This window comes from Rasamsonia byssochlamydoides (assembly GCF_041956645.1).
Source record: "Rasamsonia byssochlamydoides strain NRRL 3658 unplaced genomic scaffold VTN77scaffold_10, whole genome shotgun sequence".
NCBI classification, from domain to species: Eukaryota; Fungi; Ascomycota; class Eurotiomycetes; order Eurotiales; family Trichocomaceae; genus Rasamsonia; species Rasamsonia byssochlamydoides.
Window position 1 is genome coordinate 49,139 of NW_027192393.1, and position 15,169 is coordinate 64,307.

At 51.7% G+C, this 15,169-nt stretch overlaps 6 protein-coding genes across 6 annotated transcripts; 2 read left to right on the top strand and 4 right to left on the bottom strand.

Annotated features, from left to right (window-relative positions):
- Nucleotides 1–208: 208 nt before the first annotated feature.
- VTN77DRAFT_363 (uncharacterized protein) lies at nucleotides 209–2,869 on the bottom strand (the record flags this gene model as incomplete). Its single annotated transcript, XM_069419599.1, has 3 exons — nucleotides 209–724; nucleotides 809–2,261; nucleotides 2,340–2,869. 3 exons carry the CDS (start codon nucleotides 2,867–2,869, stop codon nucleotides 209–211), a joined length of 2,499 nt encoding a protein of 832 aa, XP_069280424.1.
- Nucleotides 2,870–3,191: 322 nt separating this feature from the next.
- On the bottom strand, nucleotides 3,192–4,070 carry VTN77DRAFT_364 (uncharacterized protein; the record flags this gene model as incomplete). Its single annotated transcript, XM_069419610.1, has 1 exon — nucleotides 3,192–4,070. The coding sequence occupies one exon, from the start codon at nucleotides 4,068–4,070 to the stop codon at nucleotides 3,192–3,194; it is 879 nt and encodes a 292-aa protein (XP_069280425.1).
- Nucleotides 4,071–4,895: 825 nt separating this feature from the next.
- VTN77DRAFT_365 (uncharacterized protein) lies at nucleotides 4,896–5,980 on the top strand (the record flags this gene model as incomplete). The annotated part of the gene is made up of 3 exons (XM_069419621.1): nucleotides 4,896–5,054; nucleotides 5,302–5,726; nucleotides 5,854–5,980. The coding sequence occupies 3 exons, from the start codon at nucleotides 4,896–4,898 to the stop codon at nucleotides 5,978–5,980; spliced, it is 711 nt and encodes a 236-aa protein (XP_069280426.1).
- Nucleotides 5,981–7,624: 1,644 nt separating this feature from the next.
- Nucleotides 7,625–8,717, bottom strand: VTN77DRAFT_366 (uncharacterized protein; the record flags this gene model as incomplete). Its single annotated transcript, XM_069419632.1, has 4 exons — nucleotides 7,625–8,043; nucleotides 8,099–8,445; nucleotides 8,510–8,618; nucleotides 8,675–8,717. 4 exons carry the CDS (start codon nucleotides 8,715–8,717, stop codon nucleotides 7,625–7,627), a joined length of 918 nt encoding a protein of 305 aa, XP_069280427.1.
- Nucleotides 8,718–9,566: 849 nt separating this feature from the next.
- On the bottom strand, nucleotides 9,567–13,051 carry VTN77DRAFT_367 (uncharacterized protein; the record flags this gene model as incomplete). The annotated part of the gene is made up of 2 exons (XM_069419643.1): nucleotides 9,567–10,638; nucleotides 10,698–13,051. The coding sequence occupies 2 exons, from the start codon at nucleotides 13,049–13,051 to the stop codon at nucleotides 9,567–9,569; spliced, it is 3,426 nt and encodes a 1,141-aa protein (XP_069280428.1).
- A 507-nt stretch (nucleotides 13,052–13,558) lies between these two features.
- VTN77DRAFT_368 (uncharacterized protein) lies at nucleotides 13,559–14,337 on the top strand (the record flags this gene model as incomplete). Its single annotated transcript, XM_069419654.1, has 5 exons — nucleotides 13,559–13,581; nucleotides 13,716–13,951; nucleotides 14,025–14,033; nucleotides 14,112–14,189; nucleotides 14,246–14,337. The coding sequence occupies 5 exons, from the start codon at nucleotides 13,559–13,561 to the stop codon at nucleotides 14,335–14,337; spliced, it is 438 nt and encodes a 145-aa protein (XP_069280429.1).
- Nucleotides 14,338–15,169: the final 832 nt, after the last annotated feature.

The following is a 15,169-nucleotide window of genomic DNA, read 5'->3' on the forward strand; positions in this document are numbered from 1 at the left end:
GAAAAGAATACCAAAAAATATTCATGAAGATATTATCCTGATTATGGCGTTAAATTAAATACTATATCAGAATCGATTTTCTTTCTTAGTGGTTGCAAGTACCTCCGTCGCCATTACTATTTTCCCTACTTTCTATAGTAGGTATATTCGTAGTTTTCTATTATTAGGTCTTAAGTAGTAGTATCTTCATTTGAAAAAAAAAATTATGCTATACATATCTAACCTCTCGCGCCACCGCATTGCAGAGCTCAACCCGGATTCCCGCCCCCATCAGGACATGAATCCACAACCGCTGCGTATCACTCAAGCGGTCATTCTCCGACTTCACCTCAGCGAACATGACCTCCTTTCTCTCGGGACTCCAGAGGAACAAATCCGGGATGCCGCCGCCGCCGCCTCGCTGCTGATAGTCCTGCGCCAGGACCTTGCAGACCGTCGCCAGCGCTTCGCCACGGAAACACTGGACGATCTCGACCAGGTCGGCGAGTTCGAAGGACCAATCAATGCCCACGATGCATGTCTGCTTGGCGGATTCGCGCGCGTGCACGTCGCGGATGATGCGCTCTGCTTCGCCGTTGGCGAGCTGTACGAGGCGGTGGTTGATCTCGGATGCTCGAGAGGGGTAGAATGCGTCGGTGTGCAGGTCGAGAGGGCAGGTCTGGAAGGGGGTCTGGAAGACGTTCGGGACGTAGGTGAAGAGGATGTCGTAAAAGAGATATCCGAACTTGACAGTCAGTCAGTTTTATTTTTTTTTTCTTTCTTCAAAACTCTTGAACGAGTGAATCAATCCTAGTAGGAATCGGCTTACCAATGTTCGCACAATCCCCCCTTCTGAGTGATAGCCCTTCCAGCCATTGTCTCTGTACCAGCTCAGACACATGCTCTCTACCCTGCATTCCCCTCCGCCCTCTCTCTCGTCTATCCAAACGGTTGGCCGGCCTCTTTTCGTTGGCATGTCGCCGTTCGTCTTGGATCCACCAGAATCTTCCCTCCTTTCAACACGGATACCCTGCACGATCCGTTCCACAGGCTTCGCCAGCATGACGTGTCCGAAGTCATGCTGCTCTCGTTTTACGACTTTCAGCGCCCTCTCCAGCTTCATTATTCGTTTCTGCAAGTCATAGTGATAGATGACATGGCAGTCCGGGTCCTGAAGCCCCCGTTCGCACGTCTCCAGGGCCATCCGCTTCCAGTGCTTTTTCTGAGCGTCCTCACTGCGCCCGTCGAAGGGCGTCAACGCCCACATATAATGTTCCTCCAGAAGGGCTTTCCTCTGGTACCAAGCGCCTCGCCGCGCGGGATGAAATAGACGCTGGTCCAGCAATTCTGTCAAGAGTTCATGCTCTTTCTTGTGCTCCTTGAACCGTCCAAGAGCATGTAGACCCTTGTGAAGGATCCGAGTGTACACCCAAGCCGGGGAGAAGCGGCGGAGATAGGCTCCTTCGCCGCTATGATATATGCTATCTTCCTTGCGTTGTTCTTGCTCCAGCAGCGTCTTCCAACGTGGGTAGACTTTATCGCTGAGATCTTTGATAGTCTGAAGTTTTTCAGGCGTAGGGGTTCCATTGAATTCCAGGATGTTGTCTATCTCAAACTGCGTCCGCAAGGCGGCCTCAAATTCCAACAACGCGGCTCTGGAAGGAAATATCGCGCTAGAGCGCGACACAATGTATTCAGGGAAATTTTTGCGCGATATTTTGGCGAGGATGATGGTCGTGAGAGACTTCTCTGTCCACTCAGTCGATCGGTAAAAAACCAGATGCATACGCTCGAAGAGCTTGAGGGGCGCAGATGAAAGCCTGATGCAGTCTCCAGTATTGTCAAGAATCTTTCGCACGAAGTAGCCGTCTCTGTTCGTATTCTGACCCTGGGACTTGCCATTCCCACTGTCCCAGTCAAGACCGGTCTGCGTCTGGCTTGCTTGCCGCAATGCTGTCAGGAGTTCTTTCTTATTCTTTCCTTGCACTCTAGCCTCCTTCGCCAAGCCCTTCAGCTCCTCGAGAAGAAGTAATGTAGATGCTTCCTCCAACGTGGTGATTTCCTCAACCCCCTCCGCAAATCTAAAGGAATCGCCCAGCGTAGTCCCTTCTGGAGGTTCGAGTTCCGCAGGATTGTCACTCACAGCTGGTGAAGAAGCCGGCAGGCTGCGAACCTGCCTGAGATCGGCGACTGCCCGCAGCAAATCGGCTATATCCTGATAATACCCTAATTTATTGATTCGATGCCATGCTGCAGTTTTGCGAAGGAAGAGTCGTACATACCTTCACAAGAAAAAAAAACATGAATTAACGTCACCATTTATTTGTCATGTGATTAGACAAGAATAAAGGGGAACATACAAATATTGGGACTCGTACGACAGACTGCGCCACTGTCTGAATACCTCCATCTCGGATTCGTTAAACAAATGCGCCTCTTCATTGAGGACAGTGTCCAGCGCAAGGTTGAAGGCGTCTACATAGATGGAGCTTCTGCCTTTGTGCCATTTTCGTTCCCCTAGCCTTTCTCTGAGGCTGGGTTCTTCTTCTTCTGCAGCTCGAGAAGCTTCATACTCCTCGATGGCCTCTTGGTCGTTCTTAACAGGGGGAAGAGACGATTCTAATTCTGTCTGACTGCACGTGAGGTGGTGAACATCATCAGTGCCATCTGCTGCAGAGGCGTCTAGGAAGTCTGAGGCTGAAATGATGTTTTCGGGCGTGGATCGACTCCTCTCGCTATCATCTCCAATGTCACTGGCAGGTTTGCTCGCCTGATGAGTTTGAGTCACTGCAGATACCTTGTCTGAACGTTTGATCCGCTTCACCGCGGGGCACTGCGTCTCGAAGAAGTCCAGCAGGGACATGCTACCTGCATTTTTCCCCACCGACATGGAGTTCACTTGAACTCGGTTGAGTCAGCATTCCCGGATTGAAGACGAAAACATGGGAAGGGCAGAAAAGAGGATTCATCAAGAGTCAAGAACCCGACAATATATTTTAGGTATCTCAGACCCAGGCGCCTCGGACGTGCTAGCAAGACGCGTGATCACCTGACTTTAATGAACCCATGAATCACGTGACACATATTACAGGTACCTACCTAATTGAGTTCAACTATTGGCGTATCAGAGGCCAGGATATGGTCTGCTTCCAAGGTTATCATAATTACTGCAAGCGCAAAGTTGAAGTATTCATTAATGTATGTACAGTAGTTTATCTCCTATATACAGTGAACTCAAGAACCAAAAACACCACATACGCTACTATGAAAGCGATCCCAGCCGGACGGCCTAGACCTAGGAAGACTACCAGGCAGAGCATCGCAGATGACAGCCACGTAACAACAAGCTCAAACAGAACAAGACCGTCAGTACGATTATCTACCATTTCGGCAAAAGAAATAATGCCAGCACACAGTGTGAGAAGAAAAATGTTGCTTCCTGCAGTGCTGGCTAACACAATCCCACTGTGCCCGCGAGAGCCGCCCAAAACCGCAACCAGTTTTTCTGGCAGGGTGGTGGCAAAGGACACCACAGTAAGACCGATGACTGTCCCAGAGAGATGGAGAGAGTCGGCGATTGCAGCGGCACTGTGAGATAGAATATAGCTTGAAATCGTAAGCGATAGAAGCCCGATGACGAGTTGACAGACGTGGTAGATAAGTGAACGAGGAGCGCGTTTCTCGCGGTCAATCGCAGTTGCAACCGTGGCCCCTCGGTCTGTCAGAAGGGGAGAGGTCTCCGACGCGGCGAGTGGTTCTTGCTCAGCATCGCCGGGTCTTCTTGATGATCCTCCGTCAACACTACTGCAGTCGCTATCGCTGTCAGAATCCGACACCTCCGGAGCCAGCACTGCTCCTCTATAGATGGCATAAGCTATTGAGACGATATAGACCACGAAGACGGCAACTAGCACGACACCGGCTATTCTGTTGAGCTGCCTGAAGTATGCAAGGCCAACGAAAGCTGTAGTAATGACAAAGAGCACAGAAGTATATAACCTTGCGCTGTGGTCGAAATCAATCCGGCCCGGATGAAACAGCAGGCCTAAGGAGAAAGCACCGAGGATGTTGGAGATGGTCGATCCCACCATATTGCCCAGAGCCAGGGGGGCTCGGTGCTGGAGCACGGCAGCAAGTACCACCGCGAGCTGTTGCCATAGATACACGATCAGAAGGATGTCAGTGCGTGGAGATAGCAGACTACCTCTTCATATTCCGCACCAGCTGTTAACAATGCGATTAGCGTTTGAGAGATACCTAAACGTCGGCCTACGATGACAGTGTGATCGATAAACTTGTCGGCGCCATAATCAAGCATAAATACTCCGGCGACAAAGGCCGCGGCATTGAAACAAAAGATGTCCCAGTTCATGGCGAACAGAGATTTCTGATGATTATGTTATGTGGAATAGATAGTGGCACGTTTTCTTCAAATGTCTTTGCTCGAGAGATCAACGATCGTAATCAACAACTGAGACGAGGGATCATGTGATGCAACGAGTCTTTGTTAGAAGGCCCTTCCCTTCTAGGTTTAGCGCCCGGCTTAGTCAGCTCTGAGTAAGCTTATATAGACGTCGGGTCCAACGAACCCTCCACCCAATCAACACACCATTCACACCTTTCCAACAGTCTTGATCGTATTGCAGTAATTTGCTTTGCACTGTTTGCAAGCCCGTAACAGCCAACAGCAAGCCAGTGTTCCGAGCTAATTAGATGTTGCCCTGCCCGTAGGTTGTGATAGGAAGGCGCCAGTAGTAAGGCTGACACTGAGCCTTGCCCATCTATTAGGTCAGATTGAACATGTGTCCTCGTTATTTAACAATCCCATTGTGAGATGCTAGATTCAGTCGCGTATCCCCATCCTCATCTCAGAGGAAGGGACAAAGCCTGATTTCCCCCGAAAAGTTCGCCATCCAATGTCCGCATCTGATGATCCCCACTCCCGCCGACCAGGCGAGTCGACCGCTGGCGGCGGCGGCGGTGGTGGAGATGGAGAGCTCCCGCAAGAGGCTCCGCAGGGCCAGGCCAGCAGCTCTCGCCTGAGCTCTGCGTCGCAAGTCGTCATCGCCAGTACTGTACGTGAAGAAGTTCATATCCTATTCCCCTTGTATCGAAATTGAGCCATCTGTTAATTAAAAGCATCTCTTGTTGTCTCTCGACTACTGTGTCCATACTGGATGGAATCAAATTTTATTTCTCTTGCCATCACTCTCTGACGGATCCTGCTCCTCCTTACATCTATTCACATTAGCTTGTTAAGACATTTTTTTATTCTAAGGTACTTGCTCTGACGTGAAAGCGCTTGCATAAACTTCACTACAGCAACAGCAGCCACGACCAGTTGCTCCTCTTCTACCTGCAGTCTCACGCGACTCCTCTAACCCCTCCGCCTCAGGACTATTACCTCGACAAGAACCCACCACCTCCTCTTCCTCTGTCTCTGTCTTCGCGACACAGCGCGTCACCACCCAAGGCTACTACCCCTCTTTCTCGGACGCGATGAGCTCAAGCACGACTCCCGGCGGCAATCCCGACGACAAACAACACAACAACAATGGCGCAACACCTGGCGCGGCGGCGGGGAATTCTGCAAACACAACAAATGTGACTGGCAACGGGGCATCATCATCATCATCCACGACGAATCCGTCGCAAGTACGAGCTGGAGGTGCCCCCGCGCGTCAGTTCATGAATGAGAAGATCGTGCCTTATCTCCTGGAGGGCATGAAGGCTGTGACGAGAGATCAGTATGTGATGATTCCTGATATACATCAGTGGATTTGCAAAATCCTCAAAATCCCCTCTGCACGTTCTGAGTATCTGGTTCCAGTCAAGAGTCCACTAAGCTAACATACCCATCTGTCTCATAAACAGGCCTCCCAACCCCCTCCGTGTCCTGGGCGAATTCCTCATCCAGAAGAGCAACGAGGTCGAAGGTGGCAGTGCGACGGGAAACACCACCAACACCACCAACAGCAGCAGCAACAAATTGTCAGAATAAATGATATCTAATCACTACGGAGAAAAGATACGAAGACAAAATAATGATGATAATGAATGATGTTGGGGAAAATAGATTGACGGTTTTTCTGTTTTCTGTTTATTTGGCTCGCTTTTAAAAGGTCGGAGATTTCGCCGGCCTGGACTACTTGGCCCCCTTGTATTATTTAAGGATTGTTTAAGGCAGTTATGAAATGATCATGTTGTTTACGGCTGCGCCTGAAGACTAGGCTGGGCGACTTGGCTGTAGAGAAGGAAAGTCATTGTCTCGAAGGGTTACGTCTACGTCGTGTCTTTCTTGCCATAATAAAAAGAATCGGTCGGTATTTAGAAACAAGAGCGTTATATTATTCTCTCTATCTCTCTCTCTTTTTTCTATCTCTTTATATTTTCTTCTCTTTCTTTCTTTTTCGGCGGATATATATGAGCAGAAGCTAGTGGACGACTTACGAAGACCTGCTATAAATGCTGCGAAAAGGCGACAGGCCTGTAAACCTTGCTTGGGTTTCTCTAGCAATGCTCGTTGGAGCATTGGTGTTTGAAAATTGGGCCATCCATCGGCGCATGCAGACACCACACGGGCTTTTTCAGCCAAGTCGGCGCAACTACTTCGAAAAACATTCGTGCAAGGGGGCGGTCAAGAGATTGATTGAGTCTTGAAGGATGGGCCGGCAAGGTCACACAAAAAAGTTCATAAGAAAACAATTCCTGGGTATTTTGTGGTCAGCCCCTGTCTTTCGATCAAGTGGACTTACCTTGCTGGAACCAGAATGCTCGTCAATCCGTGCAGTCAGAAGATAACAATACAAACCGTCCGGATTATTAAATCGAGTACGATAGAGAAAGGTCCGGACGGATAGGTAGTGATCTGCACCGCGAGCAATTACGAGGTTCTGCGATGAGCGCGATAAAGATATTGGCGGACTACAAGCACGGATAAGCGCTATGGCGAATGACACAGACCAAAGTCCGTGTCAGGGCGACGGCGCATCAGTTTTAATTTTTTTTGAGACGGATTTTGTCTCTCTGCGAGTCGAAACTGATCGAGTCGTTACGTGAAGCTGAATAGACGAGAATACGGCGAAATAAGCTGACTTGTGTGACTAGGATCACTTCCGGAAAGTTGCAACGCAGTGCTGACCATATGATGACCACCGGAGATATTACAACGTAGTAAAAGAAAAAGTTGCTTTTTTTTTTCCGCCGCCAAATATGCCGCAACCTTTGAGCGTAGTAGAAGCAAAAAAGAAAACACCATCCGCGGACCGAAAAGCGACGACAGATTTTGTGTGTACAGTCAGTTGGCCCATGTCGATCGTGAGACTGGCGGTCTTTCCGATTCTGCCGAAAACACATGTAGACGTGGCATAGCCGAATTTCCTTTTTGTCCCCGCACTTGCAAAGGAAGAGAAGAAAGAGAAGGAAAAAAAGAGAAACAAAGCACGTGCTGCCGTAACCCGTTGCGCTCTGAACCAGCACGGAAAGTCTGAACAACATACCGAGGAATACAAGAGAGGAATCGAAAGTGGGTGATAAGGAAAGGGGGAATGAGTGACCAGCTGCGAAGAGATTTCCACCGGTCTAGATTCTGAACTACTGACCAACTAGTGCAGTTGACAGCAATTCGAGACTCTAAGGACCTCACCTACCTACCGCTGTATCTTTCGTCACCGCGACCCTCGTAGGAACGAGAACCATACGCATCGCGGGAGTCGCGAGGAGCCTGGTCATAGCTAGGAGGGTTGGCCTCACGATCGTAATAGCCGCGGCGGTCGTCTCCACGATCGTCACGACGGTCATCTCCACGACCATAACGATCCTCACGGCTCGAAGCATAGCGGTCGACGCCACCACGGTAGCTATAGTCATCACGGTAGTCGCGACGGCCATAGTCCCGACCATAATCACGGCCGGGGTCGCGACCATAGCCACGTCCGTAGTCACGGCCCGCATCCCTGCGATCGTAAGAATCGTAGCGGCCATAGCGATAATCATCGTAGCGACGCGAGCCGTATCCACGTCGATCATCATAGCGATCACGGCCACGCGGGGGTCCACGGTAGTCTACACATCGTACGCATCAGAATTTTGTACCAGGGGACGGCAGAGATGAGCTCACCACGTTTTGGGGGACCGAAATATTTGCCTGGAGTGGGCGTTCGGGGACGGCTGCGACGAGCTTTTTCGATGCTCAGAGTGCGTCCTTCGATGACTTCGCCTTGCAGACCTTCCCTGGCGGCATCAGCCTGCTCGGGAGTCATCATTTTGACGAACCCAAATCCACGAGATTCCTTGGTGTGCGGATCGACCATGATCGAGCAGCTCTCCACTTCGCCATATTTCTCGAACAGACGCGAAATGTCCGCCTCGGTCAGGCGAGGGTGGATGCCGGTCACGAACAGGTTCGATCCAGTGTTGACAGCTCCATCGTCGTCGTCCTTGGGGCGCGTGTCACTAGGGGGAGCTCTGAACGATGCTGGTTAGGTCAAGAACTCTTCATCTGATGGGGCTATGCAGCGTGGGCGTCTACCTGTCATCGGCACGGCCATTCGGTGAGAGGCTACGGGTGCGTTCTGCGCGCGCATCTCCACGAGGTGAGGCACTGCGGTCGCGGTGGTCACGGTCGTAACGGCGGTCATCTATCAAAGACAAGACACTTAGCCACTGCAGCTGTTACCATCTGAGTAAAACTTACCATCGTAGTGCCCGTTCTCATTCTCGTACTCCATGGTGGACATGCTGGGCTAAAGTTGACCTGAGCGATCGATAGTGAGAGTCAAGATGGAGAGAATAAGCACGCAATACTGAAAGGCGCGTTAGGCAGACAGAACGGGGGCCCGTGGCACCAAACAAGGGTGAAGGGGTTGTTTTGGTGACCCTAACGCGGTAAAGAATGGAGATCGACTCTGCGGACCAGCCCCAATTAATCAGAAGAGATGGACTGGGCTTTATTGCTGGGGAAGAGAAGGTGGAGGAGGGAGAGGAGTGAAGAAGAGCTTACGCGGGTGAGACAAGGCGACGGACAGGCTTTTTTGTTCAGGTTCAGTACTGTAAGTTTTGCTGCAGATGCAGGCGCCGCCTCACTGGGGCGATCCAGACCAGGGCGGCTCTTCGGGCTCTTTGTCCTTTGGCTCCAGCAGTCGATTCACTGAATTCATGCAAGGTGGCGCCAAGACCAATACTTCACCCAAACAGCCAGTCCAGTTGTGCACTGTCCATCGGCTCGAACCGTGGCAAGCGGCAAGCTCCGGCCACAGATAGATCTCAGATCCTCTGCTTACCCGGTACTACTGTTCATTTGATACCGAGAACGGTGGATTCTGCATTTTATGCATATAAGACAACGAGTCAATGTCCTAGAATTACAAAATGACAGTAGACAGACGTATACAGATCGTTATTTCACTGGTATCTTGATCCATGATGAGCCTAGTAAGCAGACACAGCTCAAGGCAAACGTGGTTACACTCGACGCCATTTTCCAACACCATGTTCCCTAAAAGCATCCGAAGCAATTCCCCAACCTGGCTAGAGGGGCGTCTTCCGGTTGTCTGTGATGTCTATAACGCTGGGGAGTAAAAGGGGAATTACTTGAACCCCCGCCAGCGTCTGCGTGTCCGGTGTACTTTCACCGCCTGCTGCTCGCCTGCGGAGCCATCAGCAACCTCGGACGTGGTCCCGTTGTGCGGATTCTCCAATCCTTCCTCCAGCTCATGGTCCACCAAGCCCTTGAGCTCATCCTCGTCGAGCTCACTGAGCTCCTCGCTCATGCCTCGCATCACGTCGCGACCGGTCCACCGTTCCTCGTGAATGGTGGTCCCGACAGGGTCGAAAGGCTGCATATACCACTGGATGCCTCCCTGTGCGAGTGGTAGTTGCTGGTCGTCCTGGTAGCTCGATGGGGGGGTCAGCGGGGCCGGCGCAGCTGCTGTCGATTGGCTAGGAGGATGCGAACTGACACTCTCATTCTCCTTCTTGGCGATACCACTGGCAGAGGCATCAATGGAGTTCGATTCTTCAGGTACAGGTTTGACATTTCCATCATCAGAAGTCGATGATTCGGCAGTGGCAGCTACGGGCTTAGCATCGCTGTTAACCTGCGCACCAGGGATTTCTTCTGCGTCCCCCGCATCAGGCATGTCTGTATCGTCAGTCTTCTCAACCCCAGGCTCGGCCAGAGATTCATCCTTTGGCTCGACTTTGGGGATTTCTCCGTCGTGAGCTGGGTTGTCCTCGTCTGCGCCAGCTGGAAGTCCATTTTGCACAGTCTCCTGGTCGGTTGAGCCTTCAACCACCGAAGCCCTCCGCGACAGGACCCCGCTCTCCAGGATAAGATCCAGCTCTTTGAGCTCCTTTTCGAACGGCTTGCCGCTAAGCTCACTTTCCTTTCGAATGGCATCTTCCAGCGCGGGTTGAATTGCCTTGATAATCCGTTTGGCGAGTTTCCTCTTCTCCCGCTGCTCCAGACTGAGCTCGGGGGCACGGCCACTGATCTGCATCTGCAACTCAGCCGTATCTCCAGCAGGCTGCACACCGATTTCCGTAGTGAAGATGTGTGCCAAATCGGCCGAGAAAGTCGATACAGATGTGTAAAATCGACGTTCCAGCTTCTTTCGTACCGACTGCAGACTCGCCCGGAACACTCCCTTCGGATCAAGACTATCCGTTCCAGTCAGTGAGGGAGACTCTACAACAGATGGAACTAGAGGAAAACTTACGCTTGGACTTTCTCAAAAATGGGCCAGAGTAAAGGCGGAATAGGAAAATAGACAGTATCCACGATAGTTCGAAGTAATTCTGCATCTTTCAGTTTTTCCCTCTCACGTTTCTTGACCTCGTCGCAGAGAATGCGGATCTTGTCGACGTCGTAGGTGAGTCGCTCTGCAAAGTCGATCCGTCGCTGGAGACGTGAACGGCCAATCGGTCCCATGGCAGCAAAATTTCTCCTCGTCATCTCCATTGAAGAGAATGTCTCCAGCTGTAACTGGAGCCGCTTCAATAAGGCGGCCCCTCGGCGAGCTTCTCGCTTCAAGGTCCAATATTTACAGGCATCTTCAGCGTACTGTTTCCTCTGGCGGACGGTGAAACGCTGAAGGGAGGCGATAACTGAATTCAGCACAACCTGTGGGATGACGGGCGCTCCTGATGGCAATCTCCAGACTGTCTTCGGCGCTGCTGTCCGCTTTCGCTTGTTACCGCCAGCATTGAAAGTCAGGTGTAGACTGGGTCCCTGCTGGGCATTTTCATCACCCGCTTCTGTGCCATCCTGCGGATATGAGGGTCCCAACGCCAGTGCAGCAGCCTGACTGTCCCCCCATCGCTTCCCTTGCATTGTATTTTTGTAGTACTCGACAGCTTCCGCATAAGCGTCATCGGTACCATGCTCCTTCCGCCAGTCTGGAGGGACATGTTTGTGACAGAACGCTTTTAATAAATGGGAATCCATGATGGCAGGATTTCCATGGCCGGTTTTCATCTTCAGGTACAACTGGGATCTTCTTGCGCACGTGACATGGAATGCGACGAAGCAATTTTTGTTGCTGCACTGGATGGAGGCGCCCATTCGCTGCTTGCAGATGTAACACTGAAGCTTCCATCGACTCTTGGGCACCTTTTCCACATCGGTTACAGGCTCCATCAACGACGGATTGCCAATGCCAACTTCTGGGATCCAAATCGCACAGAGGAGATGGGACCATTTCGAGGTATTGGTCTGTTTGAAGGCGCCTTCAGTGTTAGGGCAGAAGATACAATTTGGCGATCCTCTCCCGATAAGCTGGCACTTTCGACATAACCACTGTCCTTCAGGGATGTACGGCACCCCGTAGCACTCTTGATGCACAGCGAGGTCACACCCGTCGCAGAACACGATCGCATTGGAGTTTTCACAGTCTCCGTCATCGCAGACTGCACATTTGCTATCTTGCTCCTCCCCTGAGCCGATTGGCTCACCATTCACCGCAGCTGCGGAACTGGAACGCGGACGTTGCGTCTGGGGAGGCTTTGGATTGGGTTTGGGTATGCGCTTTTCGAGAGCATACCACTCTTTCTCAATCTTGGTCATGGTGATCTCGAAAACAGCCGGCTTGATTGGTTCCAGCTGATCCTCTCTCCTCTTCGCATTGTATTCTTCTAGCCACTTTTCATCCTGCTCGTCCATATCGTATTCGACCCTGCCCACCCCAGCACCGCCAATGGCGGCGTTCGTATCGCCGTCGCCTGGTGGCGGACTCATGTCGAGATCCTCCTCTATGGCACCTTCTGACATGCGAATGAGTCGGCGGTCGTGCCGAATGAAGATGTCACTTTCTTGATAGCCCACACTAGCCATGGTGCGATCCACATAGTTCTGCTGGCCGACACCTCTCTGTTCGTAACGGACAAAAGGATCACGTAGATGGAAATTCGGCTTCGGCAAAGTGAGCCTCTCGCGAGGGTTAGGTCCAGGAGGCGGGACGACTTTCGGCTGGTCAGGGGTGACAATACCGTTCAGCATGGCATCAGGGCGGCGCGGAGGACGGCCAGGTCGGCGTTTCGGGGGTGTCTGAGGAACCTCGTTGCCGTTCGGGGTGGCAGCGACCGCGCCTCCTTCGCGGCTTTCATTCGTCCCATTGCACGATTCACCATTGGGAAGAGATGGTGGCTTGACTCCATCCACTTCTTCTGCACTGAAGACGGCGAATTTCGCCTCGATATCTAAATCGGGATGAAATTCCTCCCACCCCCGCTCTTCCCGAGGCTTGTACCCGTCACCCTGTTGTAGCGCAAGAGCAGCTGCTGTGGCAGAGCTATAACGCCCACGACTCTGTGTCCGATCCCTTCTGGGACGAGTTGAAGGAGGCGTTGTCAGGGGCGGCTGCGTGGCGTTGCTTGTGGTTTCGCGTCGTGGACGGGGAGCAGAATAGCTCTGGCTTCCTGGACTTGATTCTGCGGCGAGCTCCTGCTGTTTCCTTTCCACATCGACGTATCTCCCACCTCCTCCAGGCCCTCCCGGGACGTATTTTCGCCTCTTGGCCGGAGGTCCCTCGGTTGAATCCGGGTCGCTGCTTCGCGAGCTCCTTAGTGGTGCCATAGAGCGAGTCGTCGAAGTCCTTCTCGTCGTCGATAATGGAGCCATCTCTGCGTATTCGGATCCGAAAATGCGCTGTGCAGGCCCTTCCCAGCTACCTCAGCGTCTTAGGAATGTCCTGTCAGCCTCAACAGGGGTGTATCGATCACGTGGAGAGGGTGGCTGAAAGGCGGTGAACAGCAAAGCAAAGATGAAAGTAATTAGAAACAGACATGACTCGATGCTGCCAAACGAGTGAAAGAACAGGGAGACGTGACAGATGGTAGAGGGCAGCCGATTCGCATCCAATCCCTTCAGAACGCGAGACGAGGCGACGTCCGCATCAACGTGCTGAGTCTCGCTCTCGGGGGGGAAGTCCGCTAGCCTTTCTTGGTATGGCGCGGGGCGGGCAACTCACCGGGGCCGCCAAGATTGCCGTTGGAGCTCCGAAGGCACGCGCCGAGCTCCACGCTGTATCTCAGGTCTCTTTCACCAGCGAGCTCGTGTGCCTGAGAGCGACTCGCTTCCAGTATGAGCGGACCCGGTGATGACCGGTGAGTTTGAGTTCCAATAGCACCATTTTCTTTTTTGCCTTTTTTTTGCTGTGGTTTCAAGTGCTACGTGCTCCGGAATTTCGGTCGTTTTCTATACCTTAGTTTGGGTACTAATAGTGACATTCCATAAGCAGATGGCGCGGTGGCCGGCCGTACGAGCAGAATCGGCAGCCGGCGCAGAGGAATCCTGCTTCGGGCCCCCGTGACAGAACGATGGGTACTCAAGGAGGATCTCGTAGCGGCCACAGCTCGAACCCATCCAACGCTTGGGGGGGTCCTCGTGAGCAGATTCCAGCTGGTCCACCGCAGGAGCAGCACATTCCCGTGAGAGGCTTCAACGCGTCCGAGTCCAAGAATGCTCTCAAAAGAGGTATGGTTTGTTTGGTTTGCTTCCATCTGACTCAGATTGCCCGTTCACTGACTCGGAGGCTTGACACTCCCAGATCCAGGAGGTACGTTTGCTCTCATCCACCCCCAAGCTTCCCTTTGTTGGTATAATTAATGGAAAACTGATAAAAGAACGTTATCAGAGCCCAAGCCAGCGATATACAAACCAACATCGAAAGAGGTGGCCAATTCTCGGCCTAGCGGGCCTTGGGCGTCCAAGCGTATGTCAACCCTCTTCCTTCTACATATTTCTGACCGTGGTTTGACACGTTGGCAGCGAATACGATGGCAAATGGGAAGGATTTCTTCCTCGAGCTCCGAAAACAGGTGTCGTCCTTACAGCAGGGTGGAAGCGTACCTGGTGGCTGAACCTAGTGGTCAATGTGATACTGGCTATGACGGAGTACGGAGTATCATGGTGACTGCTTTGCGGGGGCTATTGCTTGATCTGGGATCTAGCAGGCTAGAGCCAGCAGATAGTCAATGATCATTAATATTTACAGAGTACACTTGGAAGTTGGGCGGGACAAGGCCGACCAAGGGACCACCTAACAATAGTGAAGTAAGATCACTGATCTCTGAGTGTGTAATTGTTGGCGCCAACACTAGATCATGGTACCCAATACTTATTACTTTGGACTGATGTTTTCCACATCAAATCCACTGCTGTTCCATGCAATCATCCGTAAAAGAACACCTTTCTCGTACCTTCAGGAGGTCCAGGAACTCGCCATTCATTTTGTAAACCTACTGGAAGTGGGATAGATAAACTTTCTTGGCCCCTTCTAAGATAACAGAGGAGATACTTGAGCATCATGTTCCTGAGTATCAATAACTAATGCAGCCACGGATACTTGCGTCAGTTTACTTGCAAAGAAGCTCGAGTTAGACGATCAGTTTAATGCTCCAATGCGTACCTGGTCTGCCTGGTCCTGGGTAACCTCGACTATTGGCAGGGAAGGATCTCCTCTCGGGAGGCACCTAAATTCTTATATTAGGTACGAGCCTGGTTTAGATGCCCCCCACAGATAACCTGTCAATTAGATAAGCTTTTTGCGAGTCGACTAGAGGGAAGAGTAGAGTTTAGGGAGGACCTTTCGTCTAGCCCTTTTCAGGGCAATTCCCGTCTGATCCGATTACCTAAGTTCTGTCTGTGCTGTAGCCTGTGCCCAGTTGGCTTGGCTGACCTACCTAACTATAA